Genomic DNA, 26,140 nt, shown 5'->3' on the forward strand with positions numbered 1-26,140 from the left:
TCAGGGCCAGCGCAGACAGTGGGGCCCTGCCAACCTGTGGCAGCACTGAAGTGGCCACTGCTGGCACGGCTCTGAGCCAGGATTAGCCCAGCCGGCCCCCGGCTGGCCCGGAGGTGAGCAGGAATTCCGGATGACACCATCGCGCCTTAATCACTGTTTGCTCTCCCTCGTGCCCCACCCAGCCAGAGGGGAACCTCCTGCCAGCATCGCCCGTCCCACACCCAGAGCCCCTCGCCCCGGCTGGGGACCACCGCCAGGGCTGTGAGAGCAGCCCCGAGCCCGGCGAGCCCCGGGCTGGCACAGCCGGACCCGCGGTGTCTGTGCCCGGGCTCCCTGCCAGGGGCACTGCCGGGGCACTGCCAGACTCCTGCCGTGACTCAGTTTCCCGTCCGGAATGGCTGGTCTGCCTGGCAGGGAGTGGGTCACAGGGTGAACCCACTGCCAGGGGCCGCAGCGTTGGTGTCCCCACATCCCATCCTGAGGTGCTGGCATGGGGATGTGCCCCCATGGCAGCCCCCAGCCTCAGCACTGGGCAGGAGTCCTGTCCCTCAGCCCCCTGCTGGATGGGGGCCCTGTTCCCCAGTCCCAGGGCTGGATGGGGATCCTGTTCCCCCATCCTAGGGCTGGATGGGGATCCTGTTCCCCAGTCCTAGGGCTGGATGGGGCCCTGTTCCCCCATCCCAGGGCTGGATGGGGATCCCATTCCCCAGTCCTAGGGCTGGATGGGGATCCTGTTCCCCAGTCCTAGGGCTGGATGGGGATCCTGTTCCCCAGTCCTAGGGCTGGATGGGGGGTTCAGCAGCACCTGCAACCTCTGAGCCTGATTATGTCCCCCAGGCTGTGGGGGTGATACAAGGGGGAACTCCCTGCTCAGGGGCTGGGTCCCACTGCTGTGTCCCCTCCACGGTGTCACTGTCACCCTTCCTCCCAACCCCACTGCTGAAGTGCCTCGGTGGTGCAGGATGAGGATCCCTGAGCTGTGCCAAACCAAACAGGGCAGCGCCCTCAGACCACGGGATGAGATGTGGCTTTGCCAGCTGTGCCAGTCCTGGCAGCCAGTGGGATCAGGGATGGTGCTGGGCACGTGGCCCTGCTGCAGAGCTGTGAGTCACTGTACCTTGGTGCTGCTTAGGTAAAGGCTGGCACGGGCTGGGGCATGGGGCTGTGGGGCCAGGGGTAATGGGGCCATGGAAAATGGCTGTGGTGTGGGGCCATGGGGCTGTAGGGCTGTGGTGTGGGGCTGTGGTGTTCAGGGGCCATGGCATGGGGCTGTGGGGCCGTGGGGCTGTGGTGTTCAAGGGCTGTGGGGTCATGGGGCCTTGGCTGCAGGGTGGGTGTCATTCGGGCACACTGTGAGTGCAAAGCAGAGCACGGAGAAGAGGGAAACTGAGGCAGCAGTGGGGAGCAGCCCTGAGTCCTACAGCCCGTGCGGGGCTGTCCCTGTCACCGCCCGAGGCTGGGGGGCAGCAGGGCCGGGTGTAACCGGAGCTCCCAGGATGTCTGACCCGCTCACGGCTCGCTTAACGCCTGCCCGGTGCTTATGCAATAGCTGCTGCCATGTGGCTCTAAGGGACACCCAACGCCGCGGCAATTACCTGGCCCCTAATCAGCAGCGACGCAGGATAACGAGGCTAATTGGAGCCGTGGCTAGCAGAGCTGCCGGGGAGGAACATTCTGTCTCCTCCTGCACCCTGAGGGGTGTCCCAAGCAATTAGTGATTGCTGAGCCTTCGTTAGGGGCTGGGGGGAGGGGAACCATGGCCGGGCTGGACCCCACTGTGCCCCGGGCAGTGGCTGTGGGTGTCAGCTGTGGTGGAGCACGGCATCCCTGTCTGTGCCTGCATCCCTTTCTGTGCCTGCATCCCCATCCCTGTCTGTGCCTGCATCCCTGTCTGTGCCTGCATCCCTTTCTGTGCCTGCATCCCCATCCCTGTCTGTGCCTGCATCCCCATCCCTGCCTGCATCCCTGTCTGTGCCTGCATCCCCATCCCTGCCTACATCCCTGTCTGTGCCTGCATCCCTGCCTGTGCCTGCATCCCTGCCTGTGCCTGAATCCCCATCCCTGCCTGCATCCCTGTCCGTGCCTTCATCCCCATCCCTGCCTGCATCTCCTTTCCTCTTTGCACCCCCACCACTTCCTGCATCCCCATCATTTCCTACATCCCCATCCCTGCCTGCATCCCCATTACTGTTTGCATCCCTGTCTCTTCCTGCATCCCTGCCCATCTGCACCCTCATTCCTGTCCCTGTCCCCATCCCCATCCCTGTCCCTGTCCCCATCCCCATCCCTGTCCCTGTCTCCATCCCCATCCCTGTCCCCATCCCCATCCCTGTTCCTGTCTCCATCCCCATCCCTGTCCCCATCCCCATCCCTGTCCCTGTCCCCATCCCCATCCCTGTCCCTGTCCCCATCCCCATCCCTGTTCCTGTCTCCATCCCCATCCCTGTCCCCATCCCCATCCCTGTCCCTGTCCCCATCCCCATCCCTGTCCCTGTCTCCATCCCCATCCCTGTCCCCATCCCCATCCCTGTTCCTGTCTCCATCCCCATCCCGCACTCCCGTGCTGCAGTGATGCTCCAAGTAGGTCAGTGGGCCGCAGTGTTGGGTGACTGTGGGTGGCTGCAGCACCAGCCCTGTGGGGTCTTTGCTCCCTTTTTCCCTGGTTACCCTGGCCCTTGGCCGAGCCCACCCCCCTGCTCGCCCCACTGGGCTCTGTGGTCCCCGGGGAGGGAGCAAAGGCTCAGACCGCAGAGCCCTGACTCACCTCGCTGCACAAATGATGCCCCTTGAAGGGGCCCTGGTGCCCCGGGGGCCCAGCCCGGCAGCGTGGGGGGCAGGGGGCTCCCCGGGCAGCTCCCCCCGGCCTCGCCCCCGGCTCGGGCGGGGCAGCCTCCGCTCAGCCTGTCCCGGGCACCGCGCGGCGCTGCCGAATCTCCAGCGTAATAATTAGGAGATAAACAGGAAAGAGGAAAGGGGCAGATTTCATATTCCGCCCCGATCCCCCCGGGAGAGATAAAAGCGGAGTGGGGGGACTCAAGGGGGCTTTTTTCCCACTTGTTTCTGCTGAATCAAACATTTTTCCTCCTGCTTAGAAGATTTCCTGACTCCCCCCGTTCCCCCCGCTCCTGCCTTAATGAGGTTTTGCTGTAAAAGTCTCCGAGACTCAACCATGGCCTTGAGTTAATCTCCAGGCACCTTCAAAGCTGGGTTGTTCCTGCCCCCCCCCAGCCCCTCCTTCACCTCCATCTTTTTGAACTTCCCAGCCACAAAATTGCTGAGTTTCATGTGATGCTGCTTCTCCTGCGCCCGGCAGCGAGCACGGGGGTCCTGGGGCAGCTGGGGGCACTTGGCAGTGACACGGCCCCTAGGGCTGGGGCAGGGGCGTGGGATAGTCCCTCCAGGTGGAAAAGCCACCTGCCTTTGAGGGAAACCTCCAGTCTGGGGTGAGTGTATTTGGAAATTTTATTTTGCCCTCAAATTGGAATATTGTAGATATATTATGTAAAAATAGGCTCAGGGCCACAAAGATGGTGGCCCAGTCTTTGCCATCAACAGTGAGACTCTGGGGGCTGGTGCCACTGGGGCATCACCCTGTGGGGCAGGCAGAGGATGTGGCAGGATGTGCAGGCAGGTGCTCATTGGGTGCCGGCAGCATCCTCCCTCCAGGGCTCAGCTGGGGGACCCCAGGCTGGGGCTGGTGGCAGGAAAATGGTGCTGGTCAAGGTCCTGTCCTGGCTGCCCACTCAGGGCTCTGCCATGGAAACAGCTGCTCCCTGGGGAAGGGGCTTGGAAGCTGCACAGCCCCTCGGCGGTATCCCTGCTGCCAGGACAGAGCCTGGTCCCCAGAGCACCAGTTCATCCCTGCTGGGGGCTCTGGGCATCCCACCCTCCCCATCACCTGTGTGGGAGCCCAGCCCTGACCACAGTGGGTCCAAAGGAGAACGGGAGGAGCAGGAGCAGAGCTGACAGCACCTGAGCTGCTCGGGAGTGGGGTGCTGCCCTGTCCCATCCAGGCTGGAGCATTGGACACCGCTGGGCTCCCTCCTCCTGCCCCCGGTGCTCCGGGCTGCCCGTGCTGCCCCTACCTGGGCGTCCCGTTCCAGAGCCGATCTGGAGGCTTTAGTGCAAGTTAAGCCCAGCAATCCCTTAATTCCAGGGACCGAAATAGGAAAGATCAGTAGGTCAGTGGGAAAAGCTCTTGGCCAAAGTTAACATGTTAATGCAGAGAGAAGGCGAGGTAAAGAGCAGGGAAGAGGAAAGTGCTCAGAAATCTGCTGCTGGCCCGCCCCGTGCCCGGGCTCTGCTCACTTCTCATCCCGCTGTTTCGGGGATGCCAAGCACTGGTAGCGCAGGAAGGCTTGGCAGCTCCCGGTCTTGTGCAATTTTGGGAAGGAAGGGGGTTTTTTTTCCCTCTCACCAAACACCCCCCGCCCAGCACTCGCATCCCCGAGGCGATCACGGTGCGCTAAACCCGCTTCCCAGAGGGGAAAGGTGGCGCATTAGCGCCTGCTCCGCTGAGCGGCCCTAATTAGGGCTTGGCAGGCGCCCGCCTTGGCCCCGTAAGCACCTTTTTGGCTGCTGCTCTGGAAAAAGCCGTGCCAGAGGGCTTAGCTTTTAATACAGCAAAGCCCAGGTGAGCCACCCACCGCTGCCCAGCAGCGAGGGGCAGGGCCAGCCCTGCCTGAGGTGCTCCCGCTGGTTATGGGTCCCAGCTCCAGCTGTGGGTGGCCTCGGGGGGCTTCACCTGATGGCCCCACACGAGACCCCCAGCCCTGCAGTGCCAGTGCTGCTGCTGTGCATCCCAGCAGGAACCTCCCAGGGCCTTTCCCTGTATCCCAGCTGTTTTCCCTTGGGATTGGGTGCTTTTGGGCAATAATATCGCTATGGGAGCAGTTTCCTTAAATCCATCTTTGTTACCACAAGCAGCTTAGCACCAGAAACTCTCTTCCTCTCTGTTCTTTTAATACGATCCCGGCTTAGCAAAGCCCTGGGCTTAGCCACTGCCCCTGCAGTGCAAGTGAGGAGAGGAGAATTAAATAATATGAAAGGAGAAAACAAAGGGCTCTGCTTCATTTAAGCAGATGAAAGGGGGATGGCAGCAACCCAGCCCTGCCTCAGGGGAGCCACTGGGGTTACCTGAGGAGGGGGATGCTCAGTGGGATGATACAGGTGGGGCCCCTCTGAGATGCCTCGTTTTTACAGGTCAGTGGGTCAGGGATGCTCTGATGTTCTCAGCCATTGCTCCTGCTGACAGATCTCAAGGGAGACAAGGTGTGTCAAATACCTCACTGTGCTTCCTGGTCACAGTTATTCCCATTTCCTAGAGTTTTTTCCATCTTGGACTCTGCCAGAACCAATGAACGGCTCAGGAGAACTCAGTGCCCTTTGCAGAGGCAGCATCACACCCAGAATGGGCCTTCCCCACCTTTGCCAGCCCACCAGCCCGGGATGGTGCTCCCTGGCCGCCGGGCAGACCCTGCCCTGGCTCTGTGCCCGTGGGCTGGGGGTTCCTGCTCGCTGCTGGCTCCCAGCTGGCTGCCATGGCTGCCACCGTGGCTCACCTTGGACTCCGCTCCCGGCACAGCCCAGCGCCCGCCTGGGTTGCTGGGGAGACGGGCTGGTTTATTTACCATCGGCTCTGCGATAAGGAGTGTGAAAGAAGAGGAGGAGCACATGGTGTCCAATGTGCCTGACCCACTTTTCCATCGCCCGGGCACCGCTCGCCCTCGGCGATTGGATTGCAGCGGCCGCGGAGCCGCCGGGGCCCGGGGCCGGCTGGGAAGGGAGGAGAAGCATCCCCGGGCAGCAGGAGCGGGCGCTGAGCGGGGCCGGGACCCGCGCGGAGCTGCCGGGCCGCTCCCGCGCCCGTCCTTGGCCGTGCGGCTGCGGGCCCCGGCGGCGCTGGCACAGTGGCCCAGATCTGCCATTCCGCATGGCTGCGCCGCTGTCCCCGGGGCCGGCCCGGCAGCCCGGGCCTCGCTCGGCGCCTCGCGCCCGCCCGCTAATCCGACATGACTCTTCCATTAGAGACGAGATGCCGGCAAAGAGCTTTTCGGTGTAGGAATTAACTCCTTCTCCCACCCCGCGGCTCCCTGACCTGCAGCGTCGCTCCGGCTCCGTTGCCTGTGTGGCCCGGGGTCTGCGGGGTCGCGGGGGGGGTCCTCCTGCTGTCACCCCCAGCCTGGTGGGGAGCTGGTTCCCCTGGGGAGCTGGCCAAGCCCTTACGTGTGCATCTCCCATCCTCCTGCTGTGAGAGTGAGGGATGTGAGCAGACACAGCACTGAGGGGGCAGAGGGTGCCAGAGAGGGGCTCCATGAGCCCCCTGAGTGGCAGGAGGGGCCCCAGCCCAGCCCCTGTCCCTGGCTGCAGCACAGCCGCTTCCCTTATCGACCTTCTCTTGTTGTTAATTATCGGCTCCAATCGAGCCTGGTCAGAGCCACGGCTTCCTGCAAAATCCCTGCTGTGGTTTTGCCCGTTCCTCCCCTGCCCTGAGGTGCTGGCGTTGCTGGGGAGCAGATGGGACCCAAAGGGGAACATGGGGAGCTGGGGGCAGGTGGGATTTGGGGTGCATGTCCTGGCCAAGTGGTGCTCCCTAAGCAGGGGGACCTGGGACACGGTAGGGACTGAAGGAGGGAGGAACCCAAACCAGGAGCCAGCACATGGAACCCCTGAGCAGCACAAATGTCCCAGAACAGAGGTACCAGCATCTTACATATGACACTTGGGGACAGCAAGCTGGCTCCTGCAGAAAAGGAGGTCAAAACCATGCAGGGTTTGCTCTCCAGGAACAACCACTGCCCTAAGGACAGCCACCTTCCCACACTGAGCAGAGCTGGCCCTCATGTCCCTGTACCCCAGGAGCCATTCAGCACCAGTGACAGCAGTCCCTAGTCCCCTGCTCCAAGGATCCCCAACATCCTTCCAGAAGGGGAACAAAACTGATCCTGCCTAGTGCTGAGCCCAGGGGAAGCCCCCACACTCTGCATCCTTGTGCTGCTCCATTGGATGAAGAGAAGGATAGGCACTGGTCACCCTTCCCATCGGTGTTCTCAGAGCTGGGCTCTGTCCCTGGATGGAGTCAGGAGCCCACTGATACCTCATTGTCTTGCCTGAGGTTCTGGAAAATACCCCAAACAGAAGACTCGTGGCCAGGATACAGAGGGGAAACTGAGGCACAGAGTGAGGAGGGGACATGCACCATGATGAGCTCTGCAGAGGTGGTGGCTCTGAGACATCACTGGAACCAAGAGGGTGCTTGAGCCCTGTCCCTGCTGTGGTGGGTTCTGCTGTCCTTGGGGCTCCATCTAAGGGGACCTCAGAGGCAGCCACTGCCCAGGACCCCCCAAAGCTGCTGCAGGGCGGGCAGGGAGTGCTCAGCAAGGGCACCAGCCAAGGGGCCAGAGAGGGGCTGGGGGGGCTGCTCTCCCCTGATGTTCTCACCATCTGCAGAGATCACTGATGTTCTCACCATCACCTCCCCCACCACTGCAGTGTCACTGCTCTGGGGACCTTTTGCCATCCTGGGTCGATACAGTTCAGGATCCTGAGTAATGCTGGCTGTGAGCACCTGGCTCACAGTGGGGATGTCCCAATGGAGAGCTGACCTGGATCCCAGCCACCTGTGTGACCATCACCTCCCACGCCTCTGCACGGCCCAGGGACAAGGACCTCTAGCAAGGGAACAAGCCTGCAACAGCCAGAGAAGGGACAACTGCTGTCCCTGTCCCTCACCAGGACAGCCCAGCCAAGGTGGGCACTTGAGGCTCCTCTGTGTTGCTTTGGGACTCAGAGTGGGGGACATCCACCAAAACCAGTTTGGGAGGTCACTCTGGAGACCAATACCTGGCACCAAGGTCTCCTGATCACCCCAGAGCAGAGTGATGTCCAAAAGGACACAATCTCTCCACTCACCCTGGGCAGGGGCCAAAACATACATTGATTATTTTTGAGGGACTCTTTGGCTGCAAATCACATGTCATCACTCTTCCTCCACACTGGAGAGCTCAGACTCCATGGCAGGGTGGGGCTGCGGTGGCAGTGGAGGAAACCATGCCCAAAATCCCAGTGCAGAGCCCCCCATGAAATATTCAGGCTGCTCTGCACAATTCCCACCTTGTTGCTGTCTAAAGCACCATGAATATTGCAGGTGGGCATTAAAGTTTCAGGGCTGCCATGTTTCAGGACACTGTGACCATAGGAAGTCCCTCTGCTGGGACATGTCACACCTTTGCAGGCTCCAGTGACCTCTTTCTCTCTGGTTTACCCCAAAAACTGGTGGTGGTGATGGGCTGGGTTCTTGAAGTGCTGCAAGAGCAAACCAACACAAAGCTCCTCACTGTGTCCCCAGAACGGATTTCTCAGTTCAGGGAAGAGTTGCAGGAGGTCCTGCAGGACTGGGGAAAAGCAGAGGTCATGGTCACCCTTCCCAAAGGCTCAGCCATGTCCCAACTGCCCTGACAGCAGTGTGGCCCCACTCCTGCATGGCCCTCCCAGGCACAGAATAACTCCCTGAGCATCTCTGAGGGTTTCATCCATGTCATGAGCTTTCCAGGTCAGCCCCCACCAGAAGAGACCATTCCCTTCTTACCCACCTGCTCTCATAACTTGGCTCTTCCCGTGTTTATATAACAGCGACGTCTCCTGCGGACTGGGGAGAGAATTGGCCGGGGAGAAATAATGAGGATAATTCAAGTCATTTGGGAAGATGAGGTTTTCGAGGTGCCCAGCATCTTCCACCTTTTACATGTTGTCTCTAATCATCCGCAATCTCGGATGGCCATTGATGGAGCTCGTTGCTGTGGTGACGGATGAATAGCCCTGGGATTGTACCATGCCAAAAAAGTGCTGTCCTTTCCATCAAAACAACAACAACAACAAAAATATCATTTTGTTCAGGAAATTAAGCAGTTTGCAACCAAATAGCAGATTCTGAAAAGGCTCCTGCGTGTCCCTTCCTCCCGGCCCCCGCGGCTGTGTCGGGTTTGTCAGGAACATGCCCAGAGCCCTGGAGGGTCCTTTGTGTGCGCCAGACAAGGAGAAGGTGGTAATTGCAAGGGGGTTTCTAACCCACTGAGCCTTTTAAAAGGATTTGATGCCCCCCTACACCTCTCTGCTCACCCAGATATGTGTCACACAGGCAGGGAGTGCGGGGCCGGGGGCTGGTGCAGCACTGGGTTAATGTGTTAGCTGTGCACGGCCAGGACCCAGGGGACAGGGAAGTGTGGATGACCAGAGACCAGGCAGGGCTCAGGGCTCAGGTCCTGCTCATTCCCCAGGGAAGCAGCAGTTCTCAGTGGTGAGAGCCAGCATGGGGCTCCTGAGCTGCAGGGAAGTGTGGCCAAGGCCAGACAAGGAGCACAGGGCTCCTGCCATTGTCAGCATCCGTGGTTTTCCATATAAACTCCCTCCCAGGCAATAGGACCAGAGCTCAGTTTTCCTTCCTCCCCAGGTGCTCAGGAAGGCATCTGGAGGGAGATGGAAGTGGCTGGGGTAGCTGCTGGAGATGCTGATCTCGAGCAGTGCCACTGGGTGTGGGTAGCACAGCCCTTGGGGACAAGGAGGCTGGAAGGGGAGGCTTTGGGGTCTGCCCAGCCAGGGACTGTCTCCAGCTGTGGGTTTGACTCCCCCCACCCCCAGTACTGGAACCACACTGCCATGTCTCAAGCTGGACACTGTGGGTGTTTGTGTAACCCCAGACTGGCTTGGGTTGGGAGGGACATTAAAGATCATCCAGTCCCACCTCTTGCCATGGGCAGGGACACCTTCCTCTATCCCATGTTCCTCCAAACCTTGTCCAGCCCTGCCTTAGACACTCCCAGGGATCCAGGGGTACCCTGTGCCAGTGCTGCTGGATCACTGTGCTGTGACACAGCATGTGGTCCATGTGTAACCCCTGTTACTGCTCTGGGCTGCATTTTGAACCAGAGGTCTTGTCCCTGCTGGCATATTTGCTGCTCCCAAACACCACCAATCAGTGATGGAATCACAGAATCATAAAATCCTGGAATATTCTGAGTGAGAGAAGACCAACCAGGATCATCAGTACAACTCCAGTCCCTGCTCAGCCCCCCAAGAACCCCCCTCTGTGCATCCCTGAGAGTGTCCAAAGGCTCCTGCAGCTCTGGCAGCCTTGGGACCATTCCCTGGGGAGCCTGGGCAGTGCCAGCACCCTCGGGGGGAAGAACCTTTCCCTGAGCTCCATGCCAAGGCCTGACACAGCTCCAGCCCTTGCTGGGCTCCTGTTCCTGTCCCAGAGCAGAGCTCAGCCCCTGCCCCTCTGCCTCCCCTGGGCAGGAGCTGCAGCCCCCGAGGAGTCTCCCCTGAACAAACCGAGTGACAGGGACGGTGTAATTTGTAGTTGTGTGACTTCAACATCCATCCTGCACAAGCCTATGAAGCCATGAACACGCGTAGGGCGAGTGCCCAGCTGGCAGCCTGGGGGATCCCTGGGGTGCAGCAGGGTCAGAGCCAGACCCCGCGCCCTGGGGGAGGAGGGAGAAGGAGGGATGGGCACACGGAGAGAAAACATTTAGACGACCTGGGGAGGAGAAATGCTCTGACTTCCAGCAGCTCCAGCCGCTCGCCAGGCGAGAGCCCCGGGCAGCGCTTTGCCAGCCGTCCCCAGCGCCCTGCACGCTCCCCGGGCTCAGCGAGAGCCAGATGGAGACACATCTTGGCTGCACGGAGAACGAGGCAGTGAAGCGGGCTGGGGAGATTAACTCCACGGGGAAAACAAGCTCGGCAGCCGCCGCGGAGCTCAGGACCCCTGCGTGTGTGTGTGTGCCTGTGTGTGTGTGTGAGCACACGCGTGTGCTCCGAGCACGCACGGACACACACGAACAGACGGAACGAGGCGCTCGGATGTGTTTGTGCATTTGTGAATGTTCGACAGAGCCGGAGAACCCGCGCCTCGCCTCGGAGGGCCAGCCGGCTATTGGCGATGTGGCATCATCCTTTAATTGCTCTGCTTTGATAACAGTGATAATTGGCTGGAAATCGATACTGTTTTGCTCCTGTTTCTGCCATCCTGTCTCACCCAGCCTCCCCTCCCTTCCCGGACGCCGTCGTGCTCTCTTTAGTGGGTGACATTTAAAGGCTCTGCCACAGCCATTAGATAACCCAGGCGGAGAAGATGCTGTGGAGAGGGCTGATGCCGGCAGGGGTGATGGAGGCAGCTCTGCTCTTCTCTCCCACGGCTCAAGGACAGATGGAAATGATGCTCCAGCAACGTGTCCTGGTGCTGTGGGAATCACGGGAGTGGGGGGCCGGTGGATTTGGGGTTGGGGGGAGAGTGGAGTGGGGAAGGGACAAACCCAGGCTGTGTCAGCCAGAAACTCCCTCCGGCTTTGGCTCTGAAAGTTGTGCCAGAGCATCACGGGAAAATGTGTATTAATATCACACTGCCCGGCCTGCCGGCTCTGCCCCCGCCTCCCCAGCAGTGTCCCCAGCTCCTGCCCCAGCCACAGGTGGGATCTCAGAGCCCCCAGGGTCAGGGACCTCACGGTCCCCTTGCTACTGCCCTGAGAGCAGCCCCCGTGCTCCACCTGCCCAGCCGAGGCTGTTGGGGCTTTGTCCCCCCAAAACGTGCCCTGATCCCCAAAGCTGAAAGGCCTGGGGAGCAGGACAGCAGCACCAGAGGGTGCATGGTGGAGCCCCAGGAGCCAGGGGCTCATTGGGCTGGAGCTGGCAGGGGTCTGCAATAGCCAAGGGACCCTCCTTAGCCAAGGGAGCCTTGTTAGCTGAGGGACCCTCACTAACAAAATAGGGTCCAGGAACCCCCCCTGCAGGGCTGGCTGGAGCACGGGGCTGGCAGCGAGAGAGGCTGGAGGCAGTGAGTGAGCCTGAGAGGCTGCAGGTGTGGGTGTGTGAGTTACGTGTGCCCTCACCTTCCACCTCTACACCCACAACCCTCGGTTACCCATGCACACACCTTCCCAGGGTACCTGTGTATTCACCATCCCCAAATACCTGTGTGTCCTCTACAAGAACCTGCATGATCCCCCTCTGTGGATACCTGCACACCCACTGTCCCTGAGTACCTGTGTGCTCACCATTCCTGAGTACCTGTGCTCTCACCTTCCCCAGGTACTTGTGTGCCCACTCCCTGTGAGTACCTGTGCATCCACCTTACCCAGGTACCTGCACCCACTGTACGCCCTGCCCTTGTACTCCCACCATAACTGGGTACCTGTGCATCCCCGATCCCTGGGTACCTGTACACCCCATCCCTTTATTCCCCTCCATCCCTGCGTGCCTGTACACCCCATCCCTATATCCCCCCATCCCTGAGTACCTGTACACCCCATCCCTGTATCCCCCCATCCCTGGGTACCTGTACACCCCATCCCTGTATCCCCCATCCCTGGGTGCCTGTACACCCCATCCCTGTATCCCCCATCCCCAGGTACCTGTACACCCCATCCCTGTATCCCCCTCCATCCTTGGGTACCTGTACACCCCATCCCTGTATCCCCCTCCATCCTTGGGTGCCTGTACACCCCATCCCTGTATCCCCCTCCATCCCTGAGTGCCTGTACACCCCATCCCTGTATCCCCCTCCATCTCGGGGTGCCTGTACACCCCATCCCTGTATCCCCCTCCATCCCTGGGTACCTGTACACCCCATCCCTGTATCCCCCTCCATCCTTGGGTGCCTGTACACCCCATCCCTGTATCCCCCTCCATCCCTGAGTGCCTGTACACCCCATCCCTGTATCCCCCTCCATCCCTGGGTGCCTGTACACCCCATCCCTGTATCCCCCTCCATCCCGGGGTACCTGTACACCCCATCCCTGTATCCCCCTCCATCCCGGGGTGCTCTCGCCCGGTCCGTGGGTTCCTGGTGCCACCTGGTGGCCGCGCGGTCGCAGCCACGGCCCCGAGGTGCCCGGGGTCGCTGCCACGGGAAATGTCCCAACCTGTCCCCGCTGGGAGCTTTGCGCTCCCCCAAGGGCACCCCGAGAGCCGAGTGCGGCCCGCGCCCCTCCTCAAACCAGAACCGGGCCGAACCTCGCCCCAGCCCGCTGGAGCTCCGGGCAAAGCTCTCTGTGCCCCCCTGGGCTGGGTGGTTGGGGAGATTCCCAGGGAGAGCTTGGCTTTGGCTTCCCGGGGGTTTTGCTGCTCGGTGTTCCCCAGCCCCAGCACAGCCGGGAGTGGGTGTATTCTCCTGCGGGGTCTGCACCATGGCAATGGCAGTGGGGAGGACTGGACCCCCGGCATGGGCTCGGAGGAGAGAGAGAGTCCTGGACCCCCGGCATGGATTTGGAGGAGAGAGAGAGAGTCCTGGACCCCCGGCATGGGTTTGGAGGAGAGAGAGTCCTGGACCCCCGGCACGGACACACGGGCTCGGAGAGGAGTCCTGGATGCAGGGCTGGGCACACACGAGCTCAGAAGAGAATCGGCCCCATGACTCAGCTGGGCCAGCCGAGCAAAGCTTTGGTTGAATAAACCCCCACATCATGCAGTGCTTGGTGAAGAGCGGCAGGAACAGTTTGTAGCTGGGAACCCCTTCCAGCTGGAGGCCCCTGGAGCATCCCACCCATCCTGTGCATGATGTACAGCCCCAGAGCCCAAAGCCGGGGGTCCCAGCCCCTCTCCATCCGCTGGGGCAGAGCTGGCTGCATCCCACCCCTGTGGATGGGGTGAGCAGAGTGCTGTCCCCCCTCTCCCCCAGCACTTACAGCCATGTCCGGCAGCTGAAGCCCCTGCAGTGTCCCAGCCATGCAATACCTGTTCTCATGCCCTATAGCTTAAGGCACAGGGGTCTCACTCCCCTCCCTACAGCCTGGTCTGATTGTGACCCCTGCAGTGGGGGCTTCCAGATCTCTCTTTCTCCATAGGGGAGTCTGGCTGTGTCCCACCCCATGTACTCGCATGAGGGTCTCAGCCCCCTCAGCTGTAGACGGGGCACATCTCTAACCCCTCCCGCACAGCCGAGGGGGTCAGAGCTGCCTCCCCTACAGTCAAAACATATATATATGTATATGGCAGTACAGTCAAGACATATATATATGTATATGGCAGTCCCTATAACCAGGGACTCACAACCCTCGCCTGTATTGCTGAGGCACACCAATACCCCAGCCCCCTCCCTGTGCCTCGGTCCCATGGCCGGGGGAGGGAGGGAGGTGTCAGCCCTCCCCGCTATTCCTAAGCACTCCTACACTCTTGTTCTCACAGCCGGGGGGTCTCAGCCCCCTCCCCATTGCCGGAGCACACCCACCCCCAGCCCCCGCCCCGTACCGGGGGTGTCGCAGCCCCCCGCCCTATCCCCGCTCCCTCCGCACCCCCGGCCCCGTCCCAGGCCCCGCGTCCCCCCCGTCCCGTCCCCCCCGTCCCGGGCCCTCCCCGGGGGAGGCGCTCGGGGCCCGCGCCCGCCATGTTTCCCGGCAGCGCTCCGTGCCCGCCGCCCGCCTGAGCCTCCCGGGGCCGGCCCGGCCCGGCCCGGGGCCGCCCGCGCTGCTCCGCCGCCGGTGAGTGGGGCCCGGCCAGCGGGGCCCGGCCCGGGGCTCCCGCTCCGCGCAGGCCGCGGAGCCTCGGCCTCGATTAGCGCCGCGGGCCGGGAGCGGGGAGCGGGGCGCGGGGCCCGGCGGCGGGGGGGCGGGAGCGGCGGGCCGGGCCCACATCGGGAGGGGCGGGCGGGGGTCTCTCCCCGGCCGGGAGGGGGGTCCCGGCCGCCCCGGGCAGCCCGGGCACGGCGGGGGCGGCGGCTCGGCCTGTCCGGCCGGGCCGTGCGGCGCTCGGGGAGGGCTGAGCCCCGGCCCCTTCTCCCTGCAGGGACGCTCGATCCACAGCAGCTGCCGAAGGCTCGGCCGTGTGGCAGCGGGTGCCGGCCCGGACCCCCGAGGATCCACCGCTTTCCGGGGCTGCCCTGGCTGCGAGCGCCCGAGAGAGGCCGGTTGGGGCCGGGAGGATCCCGCTGTGGCCATGGGAGCGCTGCTCTGAGCTCTGCGAGGGACCCCCGGGTGCGGAGCCGACACCCGCATCCCCCCGCTGAGGACGAGGAGGGATAAACCAGAGGGGCTCCGGTTCCGTCCCACGGGAGCGCTCCTGGCCGGGTAACGATTTCGTGTTTGTCTTGTTTATTCCCTCGGTGAAGCAAGTTTGGTAGGAGCAGGAAGGGAAGCGGCAGAGCTGGCTGGGAGGTGGTGGGTGCTTCGTGCATCCCACAAAGGCAGCACTGCTGGCAGCCCCTGCTACCAACGCCGTGGCTTTGTGCCCGAGCTGGAGCCACCCGCACCCACCATGGTCCTGCACACATCCTCTCCCCTTGTTCTGTGTCAGAACTGGACTGGCTGCAGCCACGTCCACACGCGTTGGAATTGTGTGTGGTTTTTGTTTGTGCCTCATGGTTCTCATTTGGAGCACTGCGGTGGGTTTGGCCCTGTAAATGCTACACCGTGTGTGGCTGGAAGGGGCCAGTTCCTGGGGTTGGAGGTAATTGCATGTGATCCATAGAGAAGTTATTAAGATTAAATTTAAAATTGGGTTCCATCATGTCAGCTGTTTTCCCTGGGAAGGTGTTCTGGAATCTCATCTTACTGTAGGAAAGAAAACCTTATTTCCAGCCTAAGCATGCTGGCATTCCCCTTACCCACGTATGTCAGAACAGAGCGTCAGTGGCTTCTTTTTGCATTGCTTGCGTCATCTTCCTGAGCATTAAAAAACTAAACCAGGCTCGAAAGGAAAACCAGAATGTGACTGACTGGGCCTGCACTGGGCATTTGAGGTGTGGGTGTTCACAGGGGCCATCACTAGTGCTGTGGGGGCACATTTTGTACTGCTGCAGAGTGGATTGTTCGGGTCTGATGTGCTCGTGTGTCACCGGGAGTTCAGGGAGCCTCGTGGTGCAGGAGGGAGAGCCAGGAGCCAGTTCCTGTTGCCTTCCAGTCTGGCTCTGGGCAGCTCCTGGCTGCTGAGCTCTGGGTGGCTTAGGGCCCCAGGACATGGATTTTAGGAGCCCCGAGTGCTCGGGGGCCTGGGGTTGTGTTGTTGTGCACAGCACAGGAACCAGGCTCTCTTGGGATCCTTTGTGCTCCTTCCTGATCAGCTGCAGCACACAATGCCCGAGTGCTCCAGCCCTCACAGCTGTCCTGGGTTTATTTTTGATTGCTGGCTGTAGCTGGGTGCCCGAGAGGAGCGAGGATGGCTCAGGAGACCAACCAGACGCAGGTGCCTCTGCTGTGTACCACGGGCTGCGGCTTCTATGGCAGCCCCCGCACCAACGGCATGTGCTCCGTCTGCTACAAGGAGTTCCTGCAGAGGCAGCAGAGCAGTGACCGGATAAGCCCTCCAGGTAGAGGATTTTTTTCCTGGAAATCTGTCTTAAATGGGTGTCTGGGTACAAACTGTGTTCAGCAACTGTGATAGAGCATGGTGCTGGTACCTGGCCACCAGCAGATTTACCCCCTCTTAGAAAAATCATCTTTTCCTTTCCATGGATACCCAAGGCTCTAAATCAAGGACCCAAGCCCTCAAGTACTTCTGTTCCCTGTCAGGAGGGGCATTTGTGTTCTTCCCAGTCTCACCAGTTTGTGAAGCCCCATCCCGACCAGTACCTTCCAGTAAACTGTAAAATTTCACTTGTGCTAATGGTGATCCTAGCTTTCAGCTATTTCCTGCTCCCTGATTGCTGACTGCTGGGAACCATGACAAAGCCCCACAATGAAATTTTATTTGGCCTATCTGTATAATATGCTTATCTTAACAGTGTGATATCTAAAAGCCATAACTTACAAGGTTTGTTTCCTGCACTTGGGATGGGAGCAGGGGAAGGATGCTTTCTGCAACATGAGCAGGCATTTCTCTTGCTGGGGGTTTGTTCAGATGCCCCATGTACAGAGTGAGAAATACCTCTGAAAGTTCTTCCACGGTTTATTTCTGAGGGTAATCGTGGCTTCCCTTGAGTCACCCACACAAAATTCCTCAGGAACGTGACTTTTCCTGACAAAGGGTTTGCCTAAGACCCCAGCTTAGATCCTCAGCTGACACAAACCCACACGTGTCTGTTGAAGCCATTTCCTTTCAGCAGATGAGGATCTGGTTCTTACACCTTTAATAAGTTACAAAGTGCCATTGGGTTCAAGATCCAGACAGCCCTGGTGTCCCACAGAGCCCCATACTCAAATTTGGAGAGTGTAGGAATAGGGATATGGGAGTGATCCCAACAGGATTGTGCCCTCCCAGCTCCAGTAGGGAACAGGAATGTAAAACCTGCTGAAAGTGTTCGTTCTGCTTTCTCCTTGGCTGTCAAACACCTGAGGACCTTGCTGATAGTTCTCAGAGACTTGACCAAGCCTGCTGTTGTCTCCTAGCACCCAGTGGTCCCAGCAGCAGCCCCATGGCTCCCGAGGTGATCGCCGGGCAGCGTGCCGAGGGAGACTCCACAGCTGAGGATGTGAAGGCCAGGTAGGGGCAGAGTCTGGAGGGAATCTAAACCCTGCTAAAATCCAGCCCTGGGACACAAGGGGCAGGCTGTCATCCTTTACATGGCCAGCCTGTAAACAGGCTGGGTCAAACTCTGGTTTATTTGGAAGATGTCCCTGCTGTTCCTGATGCCTGTTGTGTAGGGTGAGGTACTGGAGGGTTGGTAGTAAATTAAATGGCGTCTTGGTTCTCCTGGAGCCAGTGCACCTTGTCTGTTCCTGGCTCTGTTCAACTGTTCCATTTCTGCTCAGTCCCATGAAGTGGGATTTTTGGGGTTTTCCTGTGCAGGGCCAAGAGTTGGACTTGGAAGGATCACGAGGATCATCAACTCAGAATGTCCCGTGATGCTAAGTGAAAGCAACTGCTGCTGACCCAGTCTGGAAGCTGTGACAGCAGGATTAGAGACCTTGGGCCTGTTTGATGGGAAGGAGGGTAGAGCTGCACTGAGCTCTACCATCACATTACAGCCCTGACTCATAACTGTGATTCTCTGCCCCTGGACTTGTTTGTATGGGCTCTTGCTTTGGCTTTGAGATATAATTGGGTGGAAAAGGAAACTGAGATCATCACAGATTCATTCCATTTATGTCTCTAAAGAACTTTGATCCCAGATCTCAAGGGGAATTGACCTGCTGTGCTCCTGACCTACTTTTGAATATAAGGAAATAAACTTTATGGGCTGAAGGTCTCTCCCACATAACCGTCCATCAAATGAAAACAGTTGTGTTTTCTCTTTTTGTTTGTCTGCTGCACATGCTCCCAGCGCTCAGACTCCTGTGACCCATCAGATGACAGCCATGAGCATATCCAGAGAGGAAACTAGCAACGAGACAGAGGAATTCAGCAAGACAGATGAAGCCTCATCAGCTTCTTCCTCTTCAGGTAGGGTGGTTGATTTGTTCTTTGCACAGCTCTGAGTGGCACTGAGCTCAGGAGTCCATTGGAGCACCAGGGACAGCTGCTGACCCTGGGGTGTGTCCCCTCCCAGCAGTAAAGACACACCTGGGAGCCGAGGAGGAAACGCTTGTTTTGGTGACAGGGAGGAGAGCAAATACTGTGCTTGAGGGCAGACCAATAGAGATTGCTCTGTGGGCTGAGAGCTGAGTGGCTGCCAACCCTGGAGTGGCTGGCAGGAGGATAATCTTCCATGACGCCTCTCGCAGCGAATGGCAGCGAGCCCGGAGCGTCCCACAGCCCGACGCGGCTCTGCTGGCAGCACTGCCCTGCCAGCTCCCCAGGGGGAGGGAGGGAGGGAGGGAGATCCATGGGAGGCTTGGAGACAGGAGACTCTGTGACAGTGCCTGGGGTAGTGGAGGCCTGCTGTTGTCACCCCGAGTGATGGGGGCACCTGTCCCTCGGGGGGTGTTACACAGTGGGTGCCCTGATGTGACTGAGGAGCAGCAGAGTCATTGCCCAGTGTGGCACATCCTCCAGCTGATGCCATAAGCAGGTGATCTGCATGCAGACACCCTCCTTTACTCAGCTGACAGTTTGCTTGCATTGGAAGCTAAAAAAAATCCAGGAACTATTGGTTTCTAAAAAGCCAGGCTCTAGTCACCACACATGCCTGGGCATTTTTGGGCTTGGTAATCCTTTTGTCTACAAGCCCAGGAGACAATTTACAACAGGCAGGTGAGAGGTTGTTAAAAAGAGGCTTGGGAGAGCCTGTCCCTTTCATCTGCCTTGTTGTGTAGTTTTAGGAAGCTGTTTAGGGTCAGCTCCACAAAGCTGTCTCTGTTTTGTCTCCTCAGAGCAGCCTGCACCGCAGGTGCTCCAGCAAGCAGTTGGAACTCCTCCCTCCTGTTGACTTCTCTAACCTGCTTAGGTACTGGAGGAAATCCTGCTAAGCATCAGTGACCTTTAACAATCTGGCTTTGAGAGCTCAGTTTTCCCTTTGGTAGATTAGAGGCAGTGATGGATATCTGTGTAAAGCATTCTAAGACCTACATATGGGGAACACTTACATAAGAGTCAGCAAAAATAATTAGTAGTACTTACAAGGGGTTAACTTTTTTTCTCCTGCGAAGATTAACTGTGGGCTCAGCTGACAGCTGTGTTGCTGTACAGCAGCTGAGCTGTAGTGACTATCCAGTAACTGTCCAGTGGCCACTCCAGCTTTGGATTTAAGGCATTTGGAACAGAGAGAAAGCTGTGACGTGGAGATCTCCGAGGAACAAGGCAGATCTCACAGTTTGGGGTATATCAGCCAGGGTAGTGTGCACATGGAGAGTCACTAGAGCCTCAAGTAGCTCCTGTAATAAAATGAACATTTGGTTTATCCAGAAGGGCAGCAAAACTCTTGCCTCTGTGTCAGGTACCCTGCTTGAGATCTCCCAGAACACGGCTGAGGGCAAGACGGCTTCGGAAAAACCGAAACCGAAGAAGAATCGCTGCTTCACCTGCCGGAAGAAGATTGGGCTGACTGGTGAGTGCCTGGCTCTGGGAAAACTTCCCTGTGCCCTAAGCAGTCCAGAGTGAGAGCCCTGTGAGCACAGTGCTGGTGTGCTGCTGGGTTTGGAGGGCCAGAGGCTGGAGGTTCTCCCCAAATCCCTCCTGGAGCCATGGTGCTGCAGGAGAGGAGGGAGGAGAGCTCCGACCTGCAACAGCACTGGCTGAGGCAGCAGCCTGGGAAACATCCCACTCACTGCCAGCATCCTGGCAGCCCTTGGGAGCAGGATTGGATGCAGCAGCACCTCTTGGTAGTTTCTGCTTCTTGGCAGAAGCTGCTGTAGAGGAAGGCAGAGCTCACTGTGGATCAGAATCCGCTCCCGGTCAGGTCTGTGGTAAAGCTTTCGTAACAGTGACATGAACTGAGCCAGACCCAAATGGAAAATCCCTCTGCAAGACTCATCCCATTTGTTAATGCTGCCTGATTTCTACTGTTAGCTTCCTGAGAGCAGGAGGGCTCTCAGCATGCAGCCTGTAAAGCTGGAGAGAGAAGTGCTGGGATGGTGTCAGGGCACTGCTATCAATGGGAAAATGGCTCCTGGAAAGTGAAACAATTAAGTTGGCTGTGGTTTGTTAATAAAAATATCATTTCCCTAAATTATCTCTGGCATTTAGTGCTTCCCTGGAAAAAAGTTAACTCTGAAGCTGTGCAGGTTATGCTGTTCTGGCAGAGCACTTGCTTCTGTAGCTTGCTTGGTGCATCCAGGAGCCAGGGACTGGCTGTTTTCATATAAGAAACTTTGGCAAAGTCTAGACTGGGAAGTTTGAACCTGAGCTTGCCTGGAAATCTGCAGGCACTGTCCTAGAATGTGGGATGGGCTTATAAAGCTGGGGCTGGGCTGGGTACTGTGTGCCCATCCTTCAGGTTGCAGAGAGAATTGTTTTCCTGGAAGAGTATTTCCTTAAGAGCTTTAAACTATGAGAAGTTCTCTGTTCTCTCTAGGATTCAGCTTACAGAGAACTCCTTTGAATTCAGAGCATTTAGGATAAAATGAGTTTTCTCAACAAGGAGTAAACTGGCACCTTGGAGCAAGATGTTTGTGGGCTTTACTGCCTGTAATTGGAAAAACGTGAAGGGACAGAGCTTGATTCCCTAGCAGTGAAATTTCCTGCAGGACATGTCCTGCTTGCTCCCTGCTTTGCTTTCCCAGTGTGCTTTGTTAATGGTAACACTCTTGAGCATTGCCCCTGAGTGAAGTGACTACACTGGGAATTTTGAAGCCTAAGTAGCTCAAACATAATCCTAACGTGGTGACAGCTCTGCTGCTTGCTGCTGGTCTGTCCAGCTGCTGCTGTGTGACCCTGGGGAGCTGGACTGGCTCAGAGGGCTCAGCCCCAGCTCGGGCTGCCTGGGGAGCCTGGTCTGGATTAGCAATCTGGCACTCTGCAGTGCCTGGCACATCCCTTGTCCCCAGGGAACATGGACAGCAGCTGCTCTGCGAGCATTTCCCACCATGTGACAGCTGGGGCTGCCCAAAGCATGCAGGGCTCCTGAGCCAGAGGAAAGCAAAGAGCCACCCACGGGCTTCCCCAAATGAAGAGTCCCTTTGGCCTGTGGGGGACAGCAAGCTCCCCTCCCTCTGTGCCTTGGTGGCATTTCCTGGCATGGCAGGAAGGAGCCAGGTCTGATGTGGCTTTGTCCCTGTTCTTCCTCCCCTCAGGCTTCGACTGCCGCTGTGGGAACCTGTTCTGTGCCATTCACCGGTACTCTGACATGCACGCCTGCCCCTACGACTACAAGGCAGAAGCTGCCGAGAAGATCCGCAAGGAAAACCCCATCGTTATCGCCGAGAAGATCCAGAAGTTGTGAAGGGGTCTGAGCAGATCGAACTGCAGCCAGGCTGCCTGGTGCTCCTCCCCTTCCTCCCAGCCTTCCTCCTCCTCCTCCCAGCCCCCGCGGCGGTGCGAGGGTGACTCCAGCAGCGCACACCAACCCGGCACCTGGACATGGGGACTCCTCGCACCTCTGGCAGTCAGTTGGTGTTTCCTCCTCTCCCCTCCTGCCTGTCTGACAGCCACAGCTCAGCTGATGTGTTCTCAACCAGCTTCCCAAAGGAAAGGGACCGTCCTGCCCCGCTGCTCCAGCACTAAGACCTTCAGACTTGCCTCTTGCCGGGCGGTTTGCAGGTGTGAGCGGCCGGGCTCTGCCGGGCAGCCTTTCCCTTCCCGGCAGCTCTGAGTCCTGCAAACCACCCAGGACTGGTGGCTGCAGTCCCTGAGCAGCTGCTGGACTCTGTTCCCTCTGCCTGTAATCCCGGGAGCTGGGGGATCCTGGCAGCCAGGCTGCCGTCTGCTCCCTGGGAGGTGTTTGCTCTCACATGCAGAAAAGTTGATTCTGTAGTTCCAACACCCCAGTCCCCTCTCCCCACCCTCTGTTGATGCTGTTGGAGAAGCACCAAGGGGGTTGAGCAGTGATGCTGGCACAGGGAAGTTATTTTATGGCTTGAAGTGATGTGGGCTGGGCAGGACCTTCCAGGAGGTTCTGCTCACTGCCTTGTGCCTCTCTGTGCAGGGAGGGAGCCCTGCTCCAGCCTCCTGCTTCAGCACCCCTGGTAACCCCAGCTGCTTTCCCAGCAAGGTGTGTGTCCCTCAGCGCTGCCTGTGCCTGCTCTCCTCTCTCCTGTCTTTCCTCTCCCCTTTCTCCTCTCCCTTCTCTCCTCTTTCCCTGCCTTCTGCCTTACACGAGTCACTCTCATCAGGGTTGTGCACAAAGCTCAGGTCCCCACACCTCTGCTTCTGGCCCTGTCCCTGCATCAAGGTGACAGTGGGGTCCCTTCCTCCTGTGTGGGTCATGCTGGTATTGGTGAGAGCTCGGGGAGCCCACCCAGCTGCACTCCTCTGCCAGACAGAAGGAACTGGGGCACAGGGAAAGTCACATGGAGGGTCCCAGGGTGCCCAGAAGTCCAGGTGGGGCCTCAGAAGCACCCATGGAGATACCAGGGAGCAGGGAGAGGTGCTTGGAGGCCTCTGGGGTCACTGAGAGACTCAGAATTCCCTGAGGTGCTGGAAGGCCCAGGGAGGGCTCCGGGGCACGAGGGAAGGCAGAAGGAGAACTTTGGGGTACAGTGAACATGCTCAGAGGCCTCAAGCACCCCAAAAGGCCTTGGAAGGCTCTGGGGGTGCACACACTCACACAGGAAAGGAGGTGTAGGAAAAGCCAAATGCCATCTCAGTACCACTCCAGAACCCAGAGGGCTCTCTTGGGAGGACCTGGGGCTCAGGGATGCAGACAAAGCAGGCAGAGGCTCCTGGGGCACAGCCACAGGCACTTCCATGCCTGGGGGATTCCTGGGAACACCCAGAGCAGGGCTGTGACCATGGGGCTCTGGCTCTCACAAGCAGAGAAACCCAGATGTGTCCCAGGGGACAAGCAGCAGCCTCTGTCCCACTGCTGGCCATCCCACGCTTTGGAAGCGTTTCCCTTGCTGTTGGAGAGCAGAGCTGCAGGGCCCAGCTGGGGAAATCACAGCAGCTCCTTCCTTCCAAGGGCTGTTTTCCTGCCCTGCTTGTGGCAGTTCTGCCCAGGTTCTGGTAGGGAGATCCTTCTGAGTGTTTGATTTTTGCAGTCTGCTCCAGCCAAAGCAGTGTGTGCTCTGTGCAAGCTGCCATCCTGTGGTGGTACTGGTAGCATCTGAACATCCCAAACTGATGCAAATCCCCACTTCACCACAGAGAGGAGGGAGGCTGCCTCCTGCCAGCCTTTTCCTCAGGTTTTTCCTTCTGGATAACATTGACATTCTGGCTGTAGCATGCACGTGTTACCCCTGGACACACCTGGGCCAGGTGCAGAGCTGGTACAGGGCCAGGCTGGGTTTGCCATGGAGCTTTTGGCTGAGGATGATCCCTCACTCTCAGGGGAAGCAGGAATTGCAGCCACCAGCCCTGAGGAAGTGCAGCAGCTCCCATGGATCCGTTGGGAAAGCCCAGAGCCACCTGCTTCTCCAGCACTGCCCTTTTCCCTGTTCCTTCCTCCCTGTCCATGAGTGTAAATACAACACAGTCTAGTTTGCTTGGATGCTGTGAGTGCTCTGTTTCAGGCAGGGGTGGCTGTGGGGGTACCACTTGGCTCTGGGCTTTTTTGGGGTGGCTGTGGGGCTCTGTGCCTCAGTTTCCCTGTGGGTGGTCATTCACAGTACCTGGTGCTGGCTGGGGATGAAAGCAGCCTGGACCTGCACCCTCTGGATCTCAAATCCACCAGGGGTTGGGCTGGATGATCTCCAGAGTCACTTCAACCCTGACAAGTCTGGAATTCTACCTTCTGGCTGAGTAAGAAGCTCTGGCTGGAGTTTGAGGGGCTCTGAGATTCTCCAGCATTCCTTCTTGTCTGCTGTCACCTCCATGGGGCTGGAGCAGGAAAGGGATTTTGGGACAGGCCCCCAAAGCCTCTTCCCCACATCCATGTAGGGGCATTCTGGCAGTGTTTGGCACCAGGATTGACTGCAGCAAGGCTTTGGACACTGTCTGTCATGACATCTTCGTAGGTAGACACAGGAAATGTGGGGGGGGCTGGCTGAATGCAGAGCTCAGAGGGGCCTGAGAAGCACAGCAGAGGTGGTCAGCTGTGGTCAGCACTGTCCCCAGGGATCGTCCAGCCTTGTTCAGTAGCAACGATCCTGATCAGGTTTCACGATGATTCAGACTGGGGGCAGTGACTACTTCACCTGAAGGCTGGGCTGCCGTTCAGAGCGACCTTGAGGGGCTGGGGGGGTTAAACCTAAGGAGGTTCAGCAGGGGCAAGGGCAGGGTCAGGTACCCAGGGAGGAGCAATCCCAGCACAGGCTGGGAGTGACCCTGAGAGCAGCTCTGCAGAGAAGGACTGGTGGATGACAAACTGTCCCTGAGCAGCAGAGTGTCCTGGGGCTGGGGGGACAATGGGACCCTGGGGGCATTGGGCAGTGTGGCCAGCAGGGCAGGGAGGATCCTGCCCCTCACTCAGCCACAGTGAGGCACAGCTGTGTCCAGCTGTGTCCAGGTCTGGGACAAGGACAAGGAGCCACTGGAGAGGGTCCAGCAGAGTTCAAAAGATGATTTGGGGTCTGGAGCATCTCCCGGATGAGGAGACCACGGGAGCTGGGCTTGGTTAATCCAGAGAAGACAGAGTGTTGGGTATTTGTTTTTTTAGAAAAAGACTGTAAAACAAGACAATATAAAGTCATAAAAGCTCAGAAGGACTATTCAACAATATGCAGAATAGACAGACATACATGGCAGCCCTGCTTCACACAAACAAAACACAGCTCCGGCTCCAGCGCTGTGACAAGCAGCCCGGTCATTTAGCCCAGCCGACTTTGGGAATGCCGTAGGGAATGTCAGCTTCTTCAGGCAGCAGTTGGATGCTCAGAGCTTCCAAGTGCCTGTTAATCTCCACCACTCACTGCTTGTGGGTTTTCAGCGCTTTTTTCAGGACCCACTCAACTTGTCGCTTCTCCTGCATCTTCTCGGGATGCTCTGGGATGCTCTTGTCCAGCCCGCGCTTCTTCTCCTCCTGTTTCTCGCTGCTCACGATCTGTTCCTTGTCTTTCGCCGCCTTCTTTTTCCCCCTGCTGCCCTTCGGCCGCAGGGAACCACGCTCCATGATTTTTCTCAAATCACTAGATTTTTCTCAAATTTTATATAGTCCCATAGAAATTCAGCGGTTTAATATTTATTGGTCACGAGTTGCGCAGCTCTCAGTACTTGTTTCCCTGCTGGATACGGATTTCCTCATTTCTGATGTTAATGAGGTCTTCACTCATTTCTTCTCCGCCTTTTCCCGGTGTCTCCGGCCGTGCCGGGGGGCAGGGGATGGTCGCTGATGTTCGCGGATGGTTCGCCAATGGCCCTTGATGGCCCTTATCTCTCGTTATCTCCCGTGCTGCTCTCAGCCTGCCGGGATGCTGAACAATGCTTTGGGGAGAAACTTCGGTTCCCTTCCCCCGGGGCAAAGCCGAACAAACGTGACTGAAGTCACAAAATAAGAATTTTAAACTTGGTATGTTTTCCAACCACAGGGTATCTTGTTGGACTCCTTTAAGTGGTGCAATGGCCATAAACTGAACCACAAGAAGTCGCAGCTCAACATGAGGAGTAACTTTTTTATACTGAGGGTAGCAGAGCACTGCGCAGCTGCCCAGAAGGCGGTGGAGTCTCCCTCTCTGGAGACATCCCAAGCCCGCCTGCTGCAGGTGACCCTGCCCAGGGTGATCTGCAGAGATCCCTTCCAGCTCCATTCGGGATCCGGGGCCTGAAGAGGGACAGGCCGCGCCGCGTCCCCGCCATGAGCGGCCGC

At 58.5% G+C, this 26,140-nt stretch overlaps 1 protein-coding gene across 1 annotated transcript; it reads left to right on the top strand.

Annotated features, from left to right (window-relative positions):
- Positions 1-14,313: 14,313 nt before the first annotated feature.
- LOC306813083 (AN1-type zinc finger protein 5-like) lies at positions 14,314-23,887 on the top strand. Its single transcript, XM_079328135.1, has 7 exons — positions 14,314-14,471; positions 14,776-15,056; positions 16,121-16,294; positions 17,313-17,406; positions 18,188-18,306; positions 19,739-19,849; positions 21,534-23,887. The coding sequence occupies exons 3-7, from the start codon at positions 16,144-16,146 to the stop codon at positions 21,680-21,682; spliced, it is 624 nt and encodes a 207-aa protein (XP_079184261.1). The 5' UTR covers positions 14,314-14,471; positions 14,776-15,056; positions 16,121-16,143; the 3' UTR covers positions 21,683-23,887.
- Positions 23,888-26,140: the final 2,253 nt, after the last annotated feature.

The sequence above is a fragment of the Erithacus rubecula genome, assembly GCF_903797595.1.
Source record: "Erithacus rubecula genome assembly, chromosome: 28".
Classification (NCBI taxonomy): domain Eukaryota; kingdom Metazoa; phylum Chordata; class Aves; order Passeriformes; family Muscicapidae; genus Erithacus; species Erithacus rubecula.